At 26.8% G+C, this 17,684-nt stretch overlaps 2 protein-coding genes across 3 annotated transcripts in view; both read left to right on the top strand.

The window, feature by feature from the left end:
- The window catches only part of LOC100198989 (N-acetyl-beta-glucosaminyl-glycoprotein 4-beta-N-acetylgalactosaminyltransferase 1), a 24,922-nt gene extending 16,470 nt beyond the window's left edge, over positions 1-8,452 (top strand). The window contains exon 5 of one of the 2 annotated variants that reach the window (XM_065814272.1): positions 7,364-8,452. In XM_065814272.1, coding sequence (XP_065670344.1) covers positions 7,364-7,530 — 167 coding nt within the window. In that variant the 3' untranslated portion in view covers positions 7,531-8,452. Of the gene's footprint in view, positions 1-1,624; positions 1,974-7,363 lie in introns of those variants that run through there. The other variant, XM_065814273.1, reaches the window with a different exon arrangement.
- A 295-nt stretch (positions 8,453-8,747) lies between these two features.
- LOC100198989 (N-acetyl-beta-glucosaminyl-glycoprotein 4-beta-N-acetylgalactosaminyltransferase 1) lies at positions 8,748-12,367 on the top strand. The gene is made up of 3 exons (XM_065812254.1): positions 8,748-8,922; positions 11,316-11,460; positions 12,083-12,367. The coding sequence occupies exons 2-3, from the start codon at positions 11,334-11,336 to the stop codon at positions 12,217-12,219; spliced, it is 264 nt and encodes an 87-aa protein (XP_065668326.1). The 5' UTR covers positions 8,748-8,922; positions 11,316-11,333; the 3' UTR covers positions 12,220-12,367.
- Positions 12,368-17,684: the final 5,317 nt, after the last annotated feature.

Genomic DNA, 17,684 nt, shown 5'->3' with positions numbered 1-17,684 from the left:
AATGTTGATTTGACTATCTTTACAATAGTGGTTAGAGGCAGTTACCCAATGTCCTATTGCTGAATCATTAAAAATTTGAACAAAAGCCCTGCTAGAAGCATTACATAGACCAGCAAAGCACAGAATCGGGTCTTCAAGACCTTTAATATCTGGAAATTGGCGCTTACACAATAACATTGCTGCAAAAATAACTTTATCATTGAGAAGCCCCATTGGATTTAAAATAAGGCTTCGATCAGCATTGGTGAGATTCAAATTTTCAAATTGAAGCCATGTCTGCACATCTGCAGTAACCATTGAATTTGTATCATCACAAATTAAAATAGGTGTTTCAAGTGTAGTTGGTTTCATATCTGTATTCATAACTGATAATAAAAATGGAAAATTTGATAGAGAATCTTCAGGCGTTGGGACACAGTTGTCATCAAATTTCACTCTCTTTTGCATCCTTTTTAATACACACAAAATAATAGAAGAATAGTAGAAATGTAGGTAACATTGTTTACAAATATAATAGAAGATAAAAAAAGATGGATAACACCTAAAAAGTTAAAATGCAAATAAAGTTATTTACATTTCATTTTGAGATAACAGAATCTCCGTACTTAAACTTGCTGCAGAGGAAAGGATACCAACATGCAAAGTTTGAGACGCTAAGTCAACACTTTGATTCATGCTCCAACCATTTAAATTTCTAATGTCAAGATTGGCAGTTGCATCTGGAGCAGGGATAAAACTTAAATCGCCTTTTCTTGGCATCTTACATCCTGATTTTTTGTCACCTTTTTTACTAAAAATAATAAAAATTTTAAAAACTGACATTATAGTGTAGATAAGAAGTTACCTTATTGCATTCTCTTTTCTGAGATGTAACCCGAAAGACAAATCAGTCTATCATTTGAGAATTTAAGTCACTTGTTCCTTCTTATATATCTATAAACATATACAAGCATATATAATATATATATATATATATATATATATATATATATATATATATATATATATATATATATATATATATATATATATATATATATATATATATATATATATATATATATATATATATATATATATATATATATATATATATATCTATATATATATATATATATATAAATTTATGTATGTATGTATGTACGTATATATATATAAATATATATATATATATATATATATATATATATATATATATATATATATATATATATATATATATGTTTGCATACATAAATAAATTATTATATAATTAAAAGTTTAAAGATAAATAGGACAAGTATATGTATAAAAAATAATATCAGAGCTCCAGGTTTTAACTCCTAGTGACCAAATAGTTTTGCCAGGATCACTTACTTATTTAATCAAGTTAGATATTAAGATAAATCACATTTGTTTGAAACATATAACCCAAAATGTCATCAATGATTAGAATTTATACTTGATTGTATATTTTTAACTACTAACATTGTACTCGGAGATGCCAAATATTAAATATTTATTTAAATTTTTACCCCATTTATCCAGACCTTATTTAGACCGCCTCATGTTGAATAATATGCAGATTCTTTACTTATATTCTTAAAATGTTTCCTCTCGTTTATTAGGATTATTTATTTATTAGGCACCTCAGAGTAATTTAATGTACCGTGAGTTACACCGCAATTTGGTCAAATTTATGATTTTTCGTTCACTACATTCAACTCCAATACTGCGTTTAACAGCTAGTATGTGACAACACATTGTTGAAGAAGGACACGTGCAGTTTTCCTTTGGATACAGCTTCACAATATGGGCATTTCCGTCAGGTGCAGAGACTGTAAAAACTTTAAGGCTTGGAATATGTACAACATTAAATGTATTAGAAAGCACACATATTGATGGAGGTATGAGTTGCTGGATTGGTATATTGGCAGCTGCTTGCAGCTCTGCAATAACAAGCTCTGGATTCTCTACTTTTGGTATGTCATCTGTGTTATCTAAATTATTTAAATTTTCAATTTAAAACATCATTATTTTCTTGTTAGAATATATGTCATTTGTAAATATTTACTAAATAATTATAAAATCCAAGGAAAAAACAATTACAAATAAGGTTTTAAGCAAACAAGTATATATATGCGACATACTGATTAGGAGACTGCTGTCAATGAGAGTGTAGGGTCCAAAACCACTACAACTCCGCTTAATTTCTGTCAAATAGAAGGTCTGAAGGCGATGCATTGCAACAACCATTGAATCAACAGGCGCTTCTTTCCAATCCTGAAACTTTTTAATAACAGCATTTAGTGATTCCGATACATTATTTGTAATTATATTATCTGTTAGACCAACAAATCTGAGGTGACCAATATAAGATAATAAAATACGTGAGTGTAAGTGGTCAGAAAAATAAATTGAGAATGCTTCGCTCCAAGAAGGTCTCAATGTATCAATTTTAACTTTTAAACAGATCTCACTTTCACATCTGAGAAGTTCCTGCATTTGAGATTTGTAAATAACTATTTCTGCATGACAAGCACTGCATTTTTTTAACCAAACCTCAATATCAGAACAAAATGTGATTGGAGCAAGATACCAGATTCCATTTTGGTAATGCTTTTTTTATTGCTTTGCTAATCCCACTCTCAACGTCTGTTACAATCACAACCTGATTTAGAACTGGTAATTTTTTTTTAAAGATTTGAAGAAACTTTTATGCACAGTATCAAACTTCCTGTCATGTAGAACAAATGCTACAGGCATGCAAGGCTTCTCAACAAAACAACTTATTTTAGCCACTAGAATGGATAAATAAAAATCTCCTAAATTAAATGTTGTATCATATAAAAAAAATTTTTGAGAGCACATGGCAAGTTGACTAATTAAATTTTGCATTCCAAACAAAACCAACAAGTCAGGATAAGTGGATATGGACCACACAAAGCCTGGAATCATATATGCCAGTTCATGTAAAGTTAAAAAAGATTCCATGCCTAAGCTTCATACTAGCGGCTTTTACACTACGCACGTACTTAAACTGTCTTGAATTTCTTGGTTGAAATTGGACCTGGCTATCCTTGCAATCGAGAAGAAGGTCCTTGTAACTGTAGGAATCAGCAATAGCATCTCACACAGAAGAAGCTGTTGGTAAGAACTTGGTTGGTTTTCTGGAATTACCTGAAGTATATATACATGTACACACACACATATAAATATATATGTATATATATATATATATATATATATATATATATATATATATATATATATATATATATATATTTGTATGTGTGTGTATACACTGGCGTATGAAGCATAAAACAGGGGAAGGGGGGGGGACTGAACCAGACAAAGTTTAGAATGAAAAAGAGAAGGGGCTACACAACATGAATTTTAATTAAAAATATTATTAAAGTAGGTTTTATTTAGTAGTAAACTTACCTAAACCTTTTAAAATAAAAACAAAAACCATTATCAAAATGCAAGATATATATTTACCATGAGGAACTAAAATTGCAAGGTCATGGTTACCGATGTAATGGATAACAACAAGATCTGTCCGACTCAGATCACAGTACACAAACTTCTGGAAATCATTTAAAATTCCTGTTGGTGTAACTGTGGCAAAATGGATCTTTGTGTAAAGTGGTAAACCCCGAGGAATTTTACTGGACCCATTTTGCTTCCACCTATACCCATCTGCTCGCCAATCATCTAAAAAATAATATAAATATATATATATATGTATTTGCATATACAATAAACAACCACAATATTTACATGCAATATTACTTGGCAACAAATAAGGAGAATTTAAACTTTTGTGTGAATTAAAAAGAGCAAGTGTAGCGAGAATCACCAAAACATAGTTTAACAACTCATTAATTGTACAGTTAGAAGGTTACACAGTATAAAATAAAAATAGATTTGGCAGGCAAAAGGGTTGAAATTGCTGGAATTATTGGAATTCATCATTTCAATTAAGTGACAGTAATCAGGACAACCAAAATTGTTGAGTTAAAAGAACAAAAATATGCGCAAACAAACAAAGTTTAAAACATGCAGAGGTAACAATAAAAAATACAGCTGAGAACAAACCAAGTTTATACTGAGATAATAATTCATTATAAACAGAATAGAAAATTTATGGAACATATTCAGGGTGTTAGCTAGCCTAATCATTAGCCAAATGGCAATGAGTATACTGTAGAAATATTAATGGTCCCAAAATTTAATATCTTTTTTTTTTAGTAGTTGTAGTAGTAGTAGTAGTAGTAGTAGTAGTAGTAGTAGTAGTAGTAGTAGTAGCAGTAGTAGTAGTAGTAGTAGTAGTAGTAGTAGTAGTAGCAGTAGTAGCAGTAGTAGTAATCCTGGGTGCCCTCTTTTTAAGAAATTACCAAGCTCTGGTGCTACAAACTTTGCCTTCATGTTACAATATTGTCCGCGTAACAATATTATGTTGCACGGAATGCTCTCATTTTACTCATGTTAAGTTACATAGTAACATGAGGGCATTTGTCAAAAAAATTGCTTTTTTTGGTACTCTAATTAAAAGAGATTTATAGAGATAAAGAATAGAATCAGGAGTAATAAAGTGGCAAGCATGATAAAGAGATACAAAGATCAAAAGTAAGATCTGATCCTAGAAGATAAAGGGTAGATGACTCATTACGTACATTACTGTTCATAAATGTAGGAAGATCTAGATTTTTGTGATAAGGATTTGCTAAAAAAAATTTAGTCTTATCTGAATTAGAGATGATTCTTTCTCAAAAATAAGAAAAAAATATTATTTTATTTTAACTGAAAAACCATAAGTTTAATTTTATAAAAAAGTTTAAAAAAATTATAACTTTGAAAATATGTCTCACCCATTTTAGCCCTTGATGTTTGGGTTACATGAGGGCTCTGAACCGGGACTATAGATATATTCTTGTTTATTATAAAATATATTCCTGGCTAACACCCCAACATTGCCACAAGTCAGCAAATGTAAACAGTTTCAAGAACAAATTAGACAAATAATTAGTATTAAAAAAATTAACTTAATAAGTTTTAATAGTAATAAAATTTTTTAATACAAAAAGTATAAAAAATTTAAACAAAAATTACTTTTGGACTTTTAACCCTTTTAAGTCTTAAGTCTTCTAAGTAGTTTTTGTTTAAATTTTTATTATTTTTATTAGTATATACCTTCATTGTCAAAAGTGAGTTGTCAGAGTGAGTTTCTAATTCATTCGCTGTTAACACATAGCTAAATTTTATATACTACTACTAATAATTGTTTTTAAGCAAGTACAATGAAAGTACATTGGTGCTCACATTTAAAAATCATAACAAAGATACTTTTAAATAGCATGTATAAAGGTCATTTAAAAATCTGCAGACTTTTATAATATTATGTTATACATAGCATAATATAAAAAAGACATAAGCATGTAAGTTTGCTATGGAGCCATTTCACAATAATAAATGAATCTTCAAATAAATTATAATAGGAAAGACAATTTTTACCTTCAAAAATATATTGCATATTAAATGATATCTTGAAAATATTCAACATAATATTAAATAACATTGAGATATTCCCATTCAAATTTATCAATAAGATATCTTGCTATACTGTAGCATAGCCTTAAGTAAAGGATAAACAATGCCTAAGTAAAGTTGGATATTACTTTAAAATATTTAAAAAATAAAAATATATACAGTCTTGTAGGCTACATGTAGGTCTACATTGTAGATTACAAGTATAATTACTTTAAATGTGTTTAAAGTAAAATCTAACTTTACTTAAGGCATAGTAATTGATTTTCACTAGTATAACCCAATAGCTATGCTATATACTACATTATGCTATTTTAGTATACAAATATATTTACAAAATACAAATACTATAAAAGTATACTAAAATACTGCTGCCTAACCTTTACCACGATTCACTTGTATGACATAAACTTCGCCTGCCTTAGGATTATTGAGAGTAGTCGGTCTATCTTCATTATTGCTCTTGGCAATAAGATTTGCAATAAAATCTATCTTAAGATGATTTAAGCAACCTGTCAAAACTGGAGTAGTCATTTCTTTAAAAAAAAATTTAGCAATATGTTTGCTAAGGTTGAATTCGATTGCAGAAATCTAACTATTAAAAGTGCCGTGTTACTTGAATGATCCGCCCCGCTGATGCGCCCCGCCGATTGTACCTACTCGAATTTCACGTAAGAAACCATTCTTAACAAAAAGGAATGTTGTTAAAAGATTGGCTTACGTAAATGAGTTTTTGAACAAGTCTGAAGAATTTTGGAACACAGTTGTATTTGTGGATGAATCAAAATTTAATATTTTCGGATCAGACGGAGCAAGGTATGTATGGCGAAAAACAGGCACTGCACTTGACAAACAAAATATTACACCTACAGTCAAACACGGTGGCGGAAATGTGATGGTATGGGGAGCGATGGGTGCAGGTGGGGTTGGTGATTTAGTATTTATTGAAACTAATATGGACAAAGAAAAATATTTAGACATTTTGCAAAATCATCTAAAACGAAGTGCAATAAAAGTAGATGCTACTGAAAATTTCGTGTTAGTCCAAGACAATGACCCAAAACATGCATCGAAACTAATTAAAAATTGGCTGATTTTTAATGTTAAATCAACACTTCCGCATCCTCCACAATCACTAGATCTCAATCCAATTGAGAATCTTTGGGATCTTCTCGAAAGACGACTTCGGCAACACGAAATAAAAAATAAACAACAATTAAAAGAAAAACTTTTGGAAGAATGGAATAAAATTTCAATAGAAGATACAAGAAAACTTGTACATTCGATGAATACTAGATTGCAAGAAGTTATTATACAAAAAGGTTATCATACACATTATTAAAAATACTTTTTTTCCTGTTTTTTTATATATAATTCGTAGGTGTATGTTTTATTTTTTGATGTATGTTTTTTTCTTTGACTATGTTTTTTTGTTTTTATTAATTAAATAATTTTTTTTATGAACTTTATTTTTAATATTATTATATATTATAGCAATTACTAATTAATATGTAAATATTAATTATGTTATTTATTATTTGATTGAAATAAAAAGACTTGAATGTTTGGAAATTTATGTATGTTTTATTTTTTGATGTAGTGTATATGTATGCATATAAATTATGTATGTATGCATATATATATATATATATATATATATATATATATATATATATATATATATATATATCTATATCTATATCTATATGTATATATATATATATATATATATATATATATATATATATATATATATATATATATATATATATATATATATAATATATATATATATATATATGCATGTATATGGGTGTGTGTTTTTATACCTTAGTTAAAAATCAAGGAGCATGGGTTCAGCACTACATTGAATCTCTATCAAACCTCTATTCAAAAACAAAAGATGAAAGGTTTAATCTGATTATAGTTGATTTTGAAAGTTATGAAGTAAACGTGACAGAATTACTTGCAAAAAGTATACTTCCTCACTGGCAGGTATAATCTATTACAGTGGCGCAAACAGAAAATTTTTCTAGACAAAGGGACAAGATTTTTTTTTGAAGGAGAAATGTGGTCCTGAAGACCATTCAATCTTTTTGCTTTGTCATCTTCAGTTAGAGCAAAGATTAAGTAACCAACACCGTCTGAAGATGATCAGATACATACTGATGGTGTGATTTGTATGAATGAATATTAATGTTGATGTTTTTATGATACCAATTAAGTCAGAAAAAAAGGGGTTGGGTCTTAACCATAGACCCCCTGTGTGTGCCACTGATCATAGGCAAAAATCATTGTTGCTATTTAAATGTTAAATTTTCTTGATGGCTTAATTTTTCTATTTTTTGTTTATTTAGATTTTAGTTTTAAACTATATATATATATATATATATATATATATATATATATATATATAAATATATATATATATGTATGTATATATTAGTGATGTACCAATTAATCGGCATCGACTTAATTGGCCACTTTTTGTACAATCAGAATCGGTATCGGCAACAGCCTTTTTTTATTAATTTACCGATATGCATTACCGATGGCATTTTAATACTTTTATCCTGCATTTTAATAATTATTAAATAATAAATTATCTAAACATTTTGCATCGCTTAGAATTTTAAGAAAAATTGTTGATTTTGACTTTGTTTACAGGCAAGTTTATTTATTTGGGTGCAAGTATTTGTTTACCAGTACGGATTCCATGAAAAAATTTACCTAATTTAAAGCTCTATGGCTTTATATCTTCAAAACTTTAATAATTAGTTAATTCATCGGTATCGGTATTGGCCTTTTCCTATCCATCGGCATCGGCCAAAAAAGTGTTATTGGTACATCACTAGTATATATGTCTCTCTCTCTCTCTCTCTCTCTCTCTCTCTCTCTCTCTCTCTCTCTCTCTCTCTCTCTCTCTCTCTCTCTATATATATATATATATATATATATATATATATATATATATATATATATATATATATATATATATATATATATATATATATATATATGTATATATATATATATATATGTATATATATATATATGTATATATATATATATGTATATATATATATATGTATATATATATATATGTATATATATATATATGTATATATATATATATATATATATATATATGTATATATATATATTTATATATATATATATATATATTTATTTATTTATTTATTTGGATATAATTTTGGGTGATTATTTGTAGTACTTGAATATATTCTTTTGGTTATTACGATAAATGGAAAGTTTTATAAAACATTAGCTATACAACATGCAATCAATAGTATAAAAGAGGCAGACAGTATTGCATTGCAAACAGATTTGTATGTAGAATTTCCCATCAATTTCATTGATAATTCAAGAAAGGTAAAATACAGGATTTAAATTTTTATTTAAGTTTTCAAATGTGCAAATATTTCGTAATGATCTTTCATTGTTGATCTTTACTTTTTTCTTTAAAAAAATTATATATATATATATATATATATATATATATATATATATATATATATATATATATATATATATATATATATAAATTGTAAATGATGTTAGTGTATTCTACAAATACAGTGCTCAATGTTCTAAAAGAACAGAGCAATAATAAATTAGTAAAAACACTTATCTAATTTTTGATTACTTCAACACTGTGTTTCACCATCAGTAGGTTCAACAGGAAGATTCTTCCAGATGCACCTACTGATGGTAAAACACAGTGTTGAAGTAATCAAAAATTAGATAAGTGTTTTTACACGTTTATATATATATATATATATATATATATATATATATATATATATATATATATATATATATATATATATATATATATATATATATATATATATATATATATATATATATATATATATATATATATATATATATATATATATAGAACCCTTAGATGTTGTCCGAAAGTTTTTTCCATATTTTGTTGACAAAAAGTAAAAATTAAAATGCAAGACCGGAATTTTTTTTTTTTAATAATGATAGACTGCCTGCCCCAACCAAACCCTCAGTCGATGTAGCAGCACTCCCTTGCGGGTCAGGCTATTTGTCAGTCGATGTAGCAGCACTCCCTTGCGAGTCAGGCTATTTGTCAGTCGATGTAGCAGCACTCCCTTGCGAGTCAGGCTATTTGTCAGTTGATGTAGCAGCACTCCCTTGCGAGTCAGGCTATAAGATAGTCGATGTAGCAACACTCCGCGCATGATTTACAGTAAAAAAAATAAAAATAAAAACATTTTATTAAAAAAAATAAAAATAAAAACATTTTATGAAAAAAAATTAAAATAAAAACATTGTTTATATTGTTAAAAACATTCAAAATGTTTTAAAAACATTCAGAATGTTTTTAAAAACATTCAGAATGTTTTTAAAAACATTCAGAATGTTTTTAAAAACATTCAGAATGTTTTTAAAAACATTCTGGTCAATTAAATTTGCGTTTTTGTGGTTTTTTTAAAAAACGATTAATTTGTAATTAAATTAATGGTTTTTACTTTCGTCCAACAATGTTGGACGAAAGTTAAAAGTAATTAAAAGTGACGTATATGTTGGCGTAAGAATCACTTTTTTCCTTCCGCTCTTCCCAAAGCCAACAAACTATAGATCTATATATATATATATATATATATATATATATATATATATATATATATATATATATATATATATATATATACATATATATATATATACATATATATATATATATATATATATATATATATATACATACATATATATATATATATATATATATATATATATATATATATATATATATATATATATATATATATATATATATATATATATATATATATATATATAAACTTGTAAAAACACTTATCTAATTTTTATATAATATATATATATATATATATATATATATACATATATATATATATAAAAAAATCACAATAATTTTTTCAATTTATAAAAAAGTTTCCGCATCAAGACACCTGACAACATGGTTGGTGCCGTTTGTTACCAAAAATATTTATCTCCAAAAGTATAATTGGGATCTCAAAAGTAATTTCTTTGAAAGTTTGAAAATTTTTTTTAAGTTTATTGCAAAATAACAAACATTTTTGAGCAAAATTTGAAAAAAGACACTTTTAAAGACGTTTTTTAAAATTTGATTTTTAATTAAGAATTTTTAAATTTGAAAATAGGCACTTTTTTTAATTTTTAAAAATTCTAAATTAAAAATCAATTTTTTTTAAAAAAAAAGACGTTTTTTAACAATATCTTGGTTGAAATATAAATAGATTGCACATTTAAAAAATTTGTTTATGAAATCTCTATAAAGTTTCACTTCTTTTGAAGCCCATCATGATATACTTCGGCGGAAATATATTTTCAGTAAAAAAAGACACCTACCATATCGTTCGGTGTTATGGTGCGAACTTTTTTTTTAGAACTAGTTATAATAACAATTTATAAATAAGGATACAAGCTAGTATCCATCATCAGCATTCATCATCGCGGTTCATCATTAAACATCAACTTTCATCTTCTAAAATAAAATCCTACACATGACCATTTAGATAAAAATAAAATTCTGTATATGCCTTTTCAAATAACAATAATGTCATATAAAAGCTCTTTTAAAGGGCTTATATATGACATTATTGTTATTTAAAAAGGTGTATACAGAATTTTGTTTATATAAATAAAATTCTGTATACACCTGATAAATAAAATTCTGTATAACTATGATAATTATCACTAATTAAATATTTGTTTAGCACTGCATTCAAGGTAAAATGGCTTTCTCTCCACCATTAATGAGATTAGCTTGTGGTAGATATTCTCATAATCCAGGCGGATTTTGGGATATTTTTGGATATACAATTTTTGGAATTTATAAAAGTGACTGGGACAAAACCGGTGGTATGCTAAATATTAGCGTCAAATTTTAAAAATTTAGAATATTGTGTAGTTTTATAGGGAAGACCAGGTCTAGTTGGCTACAAAAGGTAAGTTAAAGCACTGTCTTTGTAATTATATTTTTCATCAAATAATTCTAAAATTTGTGGAAACCTTTCTAACTAAAATATATAAACATATACTTTCCTAATCTGTAACCTTCCTAATTAACTAGTTTATCTATTTGAACCATCAGCAAATGTACGTTAAAGTTACAAATTTTTTTTTTCATTTTTTACTTTAATCTACTAAGTTTTTTAACTTTATTAATATTTTAATTTTCAAAAATTATAAATTAGCATCAAATAAACTGGATGGGATTTAAGACATTGTATTTAAATAATTGTTCACTTGTTATTGTCGCACACTTTATTTTTCCAAAGCTATTTTTGAGGTAAATATTTCTTTTAATACCGTATCTAAATGTTTACAGCGATAAAAAAACTTAACACTGTTGCCAACTAGTTCCAGTCTTCCCTACCTACAAACAAAAACTTTTTTGTATTTTTATGTGATATTATTATATTTTTATGTTACGTTTTTACAATTATTATTTCAATTATTTAAACTTAAAATTTTATTTTAGGGATGGATGTTGAAAATTTTCTTCAAGATAAGCGCGGAGGAGAAGATTGGGATTTTGTTGATCGTGTGATAAAGAGTGGATTAGAAATCGAGCGTCTTAGAATCCCGTATTTCTTTCATTATTCCCATAGAAAATAAGAAATAAAAAACTGTTTCTAAATTGTTGAACAACCTAATAAGAAACAAAACCAACATTTTAATAACGAACAAATCAAACTTCTTGTAAACAAATAAATTAAACATCTTGATAGCAAATATGAAACAGTTTTATAACAATTTTAAGCTAATTGTAATTAATTAATATATTGTAAATACTTATTTATTATAGTAAAAGTTATTTTTTAATTGTAAATACTTCATGTATAAATATATATTTTCATCATTAAACATAAAAATTATTTTTCTTTGTTAATATTTATTAACTTTGTTAATATTTATTAATATATTATTAACTTGATATCACATTTTCTTCAAGTAAAGTGATTTTCAGCAATTTAATTTGTTTTTTAACAAAATTTAAAGATATTTTGAAAAATTTGAAGGACTTCACTGTTCTGATAGGGTAGTATTTGCTTTTATTTTAACTTTTTCTCCTGCATTATCAAAAAAGCTTGCAAAAATTTTGGCTTTGGTTTCTTTGCTTTGGTTAATTGACGTTAAAGTAGTTTTTATATTTATCAATTGAGATAGAAGTATTTTTTTTTATTATGGCGAATTCTTCATAGTGAAAAAAAAAAGGCATTTCTAATAAAAATAACTTATAAAACTTATGGTTATAAAACTTTCTACAATATATATTAAACAAAAAGTATATTGAAATTTAGAGGCACTAATTACGTGATATTCCTCATCAATGTTTTTTATAGTCGATTAAATGATTGGATTGAACATGCCAATCATAAACTGTTAATCACTACATAACATACGTAATCACTACATGACATTTCACAAGAAAAGTTCAGATTTGAGAACTCCGAAATTAAAAAATAGCAAAAAATAACTTTTTTTATCCACAGTTTTACTTTGTTTGATTGTTTATATGATCTAATGCGATTAAATACGATTAAATACGATTATTTTTATGTTTCGTTAAAAGGTAACATTAATATGTTTATAATAATTAGGTCACATATAAAATAAATAGCATATTGAAGTTAAAAATTTTTCTTTTATTTAATAGCCATCATAAAGTCATCGCACCCCACACCATACATAAAGAGATATACTACAAAAACAAAAACAAAAACAAAACTGCAATGTGATTATTACTATTATATAATTCAGCAAGATAACTCAAATTTGATTGACATAAAATACCAGTATCCAAAAGTCTAAGATAATGAAGACAAGAGTTGCAAGCTTGTAGGAGATGCAAGAGCAGAGAATTGACGTAATAACAAATGTTTTTTTTTTTTAAAGGATTTTTTTTAGTAAAAATAATCCTTTTTAAAAAAAAAAACATTTGTTATTACGTCAATTGATTGATTACTTTTGCAAAATAAGACCAAGTACTTGTTATAAAATTGATTTTTTATTCAGAAAAGTAAAAAAGTTACATAATCATTGCCATTTTGTGGGTGCAACTGCATTGAGTTAGCATTTGAGTTGACCATATTTCGTAGTAATTGGTCCAATACAACAGATGGAATTTCGCGTTGTTTATAAAAAAAATGCATTGTTTATAAAAAAAATTGTCTCATAAGTAATTTTGTAACTCTATTTAATATAGCTAGTGCTCTTCTTGTTATACTCAATCAAATAGTTGCAGATTAATTTCACGTAACTGAAATTTGTTTATAGAGTGATTCTTGTGTACCGCAGAACCAAAATATCCACAAATTAAAATAATTATTCAGAAATTTTGAACTAGGACATAGTCTTATCCAGGAGATAGACAGTTTACATAGTATTATTGAAACAAATATGGAAGTAGCTGAAACTTACAGTTTAATTGGCCATTTCAGAATTTTAAAATACATACCTCGAAAGAATCCAATTAAGTTGATTTATATTAAAGAAAAGCAGAAGATGGACTTTCAAAACATGTCATGGAGTGTTGAATACAAAGCTGAGTTTGGTTCTGAATGAAAGTTGGAAAATAATGTCAACTATAACACCAGATACCAAAATTCAAATAATAAAAAAATTGCAAATGATATAAAGTTTGTGCAAGCGAAGTTGCTTAACAAAAAAATAAAAAAATAAAATCAAAAAACCTAAAATCATTGTTGAAATTATGTAACTTTAAGACAAAGAATATATATCATTGGTCTTGCAAACATTCACCTATAGTTTAAAGTTAACTGTTAGCAATTTTTGTTTTTTCAATTTTTAGCTCTATTGAGAACTTGGTTCTGCATCAGTTTTGTGAACTTTTTTTTATGAACTTTTGATCAAATAAAAAAAATTATTCTATAACTTCTAATTTGCGGGCGGTTGTACTATATTTTTAAGCAAAACAGAATATTTTTTTTGTTTTTAATTTATATTTACTGTTGCAACCAGCATAAAAATTGTGACCGATATAATTAAGTATAATTTTTTTTTTAATTCTGAAACTAATTTTGTATTATTAATTATCGATATAGTTTTCGCATCAACATAACTGATCCTTGCGAACAAAAACATTTATGTAAAAGTCTTGTAAAAGTAATTTTTTGTGGTCCAGAAAACATTCATGTAAAAGTCTCCAGAACTCTTTTTAGTTCTCTCTAAACTATTTAATAAGTGGTTAACTAAGCCTTATTTTCCTGTTTACTGGAAAATAACATCTGTGATTCCAATTATTAGAAATTCGATTATTATTAGAAAGCCTTTGTGTCTTTGATCAACAAATTTCTAACGTCTTATCTTGAGACTAGTAACTTACTCAAACAATCAATATGGTTTCAATCTTTTTGTTCTACGGCTGGTTTGCTAACTGCTTTTACTTAAAGGTTCTATCGTGCATTAGATGGAAGTGGCAAATCAAGATTTATTGCTCCTGATATATCTGATATATCTAAAGGTTTTGACAAAGTTTGGCATGCTGGTCTTCTCCATGAGCTTGCTTCATATGGTTTTCTGGGAAAATATTTGAGATTATTAAATCATTTTTTCTGACATTTTTATAGAAGTCATTGTCGAAGTTCAACACTCTTCTTCATTCAAGTAACTTTTAGGGTACCTCAAAATTCTATCCTTGGTCCTGTATTTTTTAACATTAATAATCTTCTTCACTTAAATTTTAATCTTAAATTTTTCTCGTTTTGCTAATAACTGCATTTTTATACTCCTGTTTTGACACAAAATCTTTTTGATCGCTAAGAACACGCAGCCGATCTTGAATCTGATTTCACTTCTGTAACAACTTAGAGCTTGCTGTGGTTTGTGAGTTTTAAATTTAACAAAAGTCAGTTATTTACGCAAATAAATCATATACTGTTGACATTCCTATATTGATGAAATGGTCTTCTCGGATTATCATTCACTTTTGTTCTCTCATGGAAAAATTAAACACAATTGATTGGAAAGCTTGCAAAGTTCTGGTAAAGTTGCTTCACTTTATCTTTCTTGCTATTATCCTACTCCTGATTCCATTTATCGCATGGTAGCATATCTTTCTCTTTTTTTTACAAATACTATCATGTCCGCTGCTCAAAAGAGCTATCATCTCTGATTCTGTCAAGCAAAACTAAACTTCGCCTGACTCATTTGGTCATTTATCAAAGTTGCATCTTTTCACTGTAACTGTCTATGCATGTTATAAAAATTTATATTCATCTAGTTTTCCATCACTTCAACCCTTTGGAACTCTTTCATCATGCTTTCTTGACTCATATAATCTACAGCATTTCAAATCTTTTGTCAACCTTTTCTTTGCTTTTTTACTCTATTCTTTGTATTCCAGTACTTCCCAACTTAATAGTGATTGCTTGAAGCTTTGTTGGTAAAAAAATTTAACTACAAAAAAAAAATCGAACACTTAGCTGAAAAAACTTTATAGCAAACAAAAACCTAATCCTTGTAAATATCTTTTACATAAACTTGGTGCCTTAATTATTCAAACTTAACATCTATTTTACTTTGCTGTTCATATTTAAAACAAAATTCGGACTGTATTACAAATTCTTTTATACTTAATTTATAAAAATAAACCATGATTGTGATACAAGATATTCAGTAAACTTCATTGTTGTACTAAATCTTATTCAAAACTGATTTCATTAGGAGAAATATTTTCTGAATAAAAGCTTTCTAAACATTGTTTCAGGTATAAACCTTTTCTTAAAAAGTTTAAAACTGAATCAAAGCCCCTTTATCAAATAGTTTTTGATTTATCTTGTCATAAATGTTTCATTTAAAATATATAAAATAAATAAAACACTAATTTCAGATAAAATCAAATTAAAAAGAAACTACAATGTAATTATTTTAATTTAATCTGAAATTTTTTAAAAGTGAATTTAAAAAAAAAAAGATAATAGTTATTAACATTATCACACAAATTACACTTTAGGCAGGTATATAGGGGTGTGACACCCCCTTCCCCCATAAATTTTTTGTTCATTTAGTTTAAAAAATTGACCCTTTTAGACAAGTGAGTCAGCAAATGTCGAAAAACTAGTCAGTCAACAAATTTTAACAAAACGAGGACCTTGCCTTTTTTTTTTGGTCGGCAAAAATGTAATAGCACCCCTTTCTCCCACGTGACACCTACTCGCGCCGGCCCTGATCATACTTTCTCACAATTTCTTAAATTTACTTATGATAATTAGTACCGCGGTTACAACGTTTAAGGCCCCCTAAAATCTTTCATAAAGGCCCCAAAATCTTAAATATGTTTCCATTAGGTTTTACTAAAAAAAAAAGCTCCTTGCTCTTTTAAAAGAGTCCCTAAATTTGCAAAAAAACACCCTAAATTTGCTGGCCCCCGATCCCCAATATGGGATACACCCATATGTGCACACCCCTATGTGCCGGCCTAAAGTGTAATTTGTGTGATAATGTTAATAATTAAAAAATTTCAGATTAAATTAAAATAATTACGTTGTATTTTCGTTTTAATTTGATTTTATCTGAAATTAATGTTTTATTTATTTTATATAGGGTCGTTTCCAGACCAACCGTGAGTCGACACTTATTGTAGGTTTTAAGTACTAACATAAATTTTGCAAAAAGTAGTAATTATTATTATTTTTTTATATTTTGTGTATCAACAACATCGTCATATTACAATACCGTAAACCGGGGTAACTTTGGCCAGCGGGGTAACTTTGGCCATTTTTAAAAATTTTAATTAAACATCTATAACTTTTTAACAGTTAAGTAACGTTTTACTATTTTTGTTTTATTTGTAAATGCAATCTTTCTTGCTTAAATTTTGATATGAAGTTTGTTGCAAATGCTCTTTACTATAAGTGAAAAAGAATGAAAACTACATCTTGGTAAAACACAATCAAAAACTGTAAAACAGAATGTTGTCTGTGCGAAGATAAAAATGATAGCAAACAACTCAGTTTTACTTCTGTTTTAAAGACAAAGGTTCAGATAAAATTAAGTGAAAAGTTTTTGGCTCAAGTAACAACATTCTGGTTTTTTTACAGGGTGGTCAAAGTTACCCC

The sequence above is a fragment of the Hydra vulgaris genome, chromosome 12, assembly GCF_038396675.1.
Source record: "Hydra vulgaris chromosome 12, alternate assembly HydraT2T_AEP".
In the NCBI taxonomy this organism is placed as follows: Eukaryota; Metazoa; Cnidaria; class Hydrozoa; order Anthoathecata; family Hydridae; genus Hydra; species Hydra vulgaris.
This window is presented reverse-complemented; position numbering and strand designations above follow the sequence as displayed.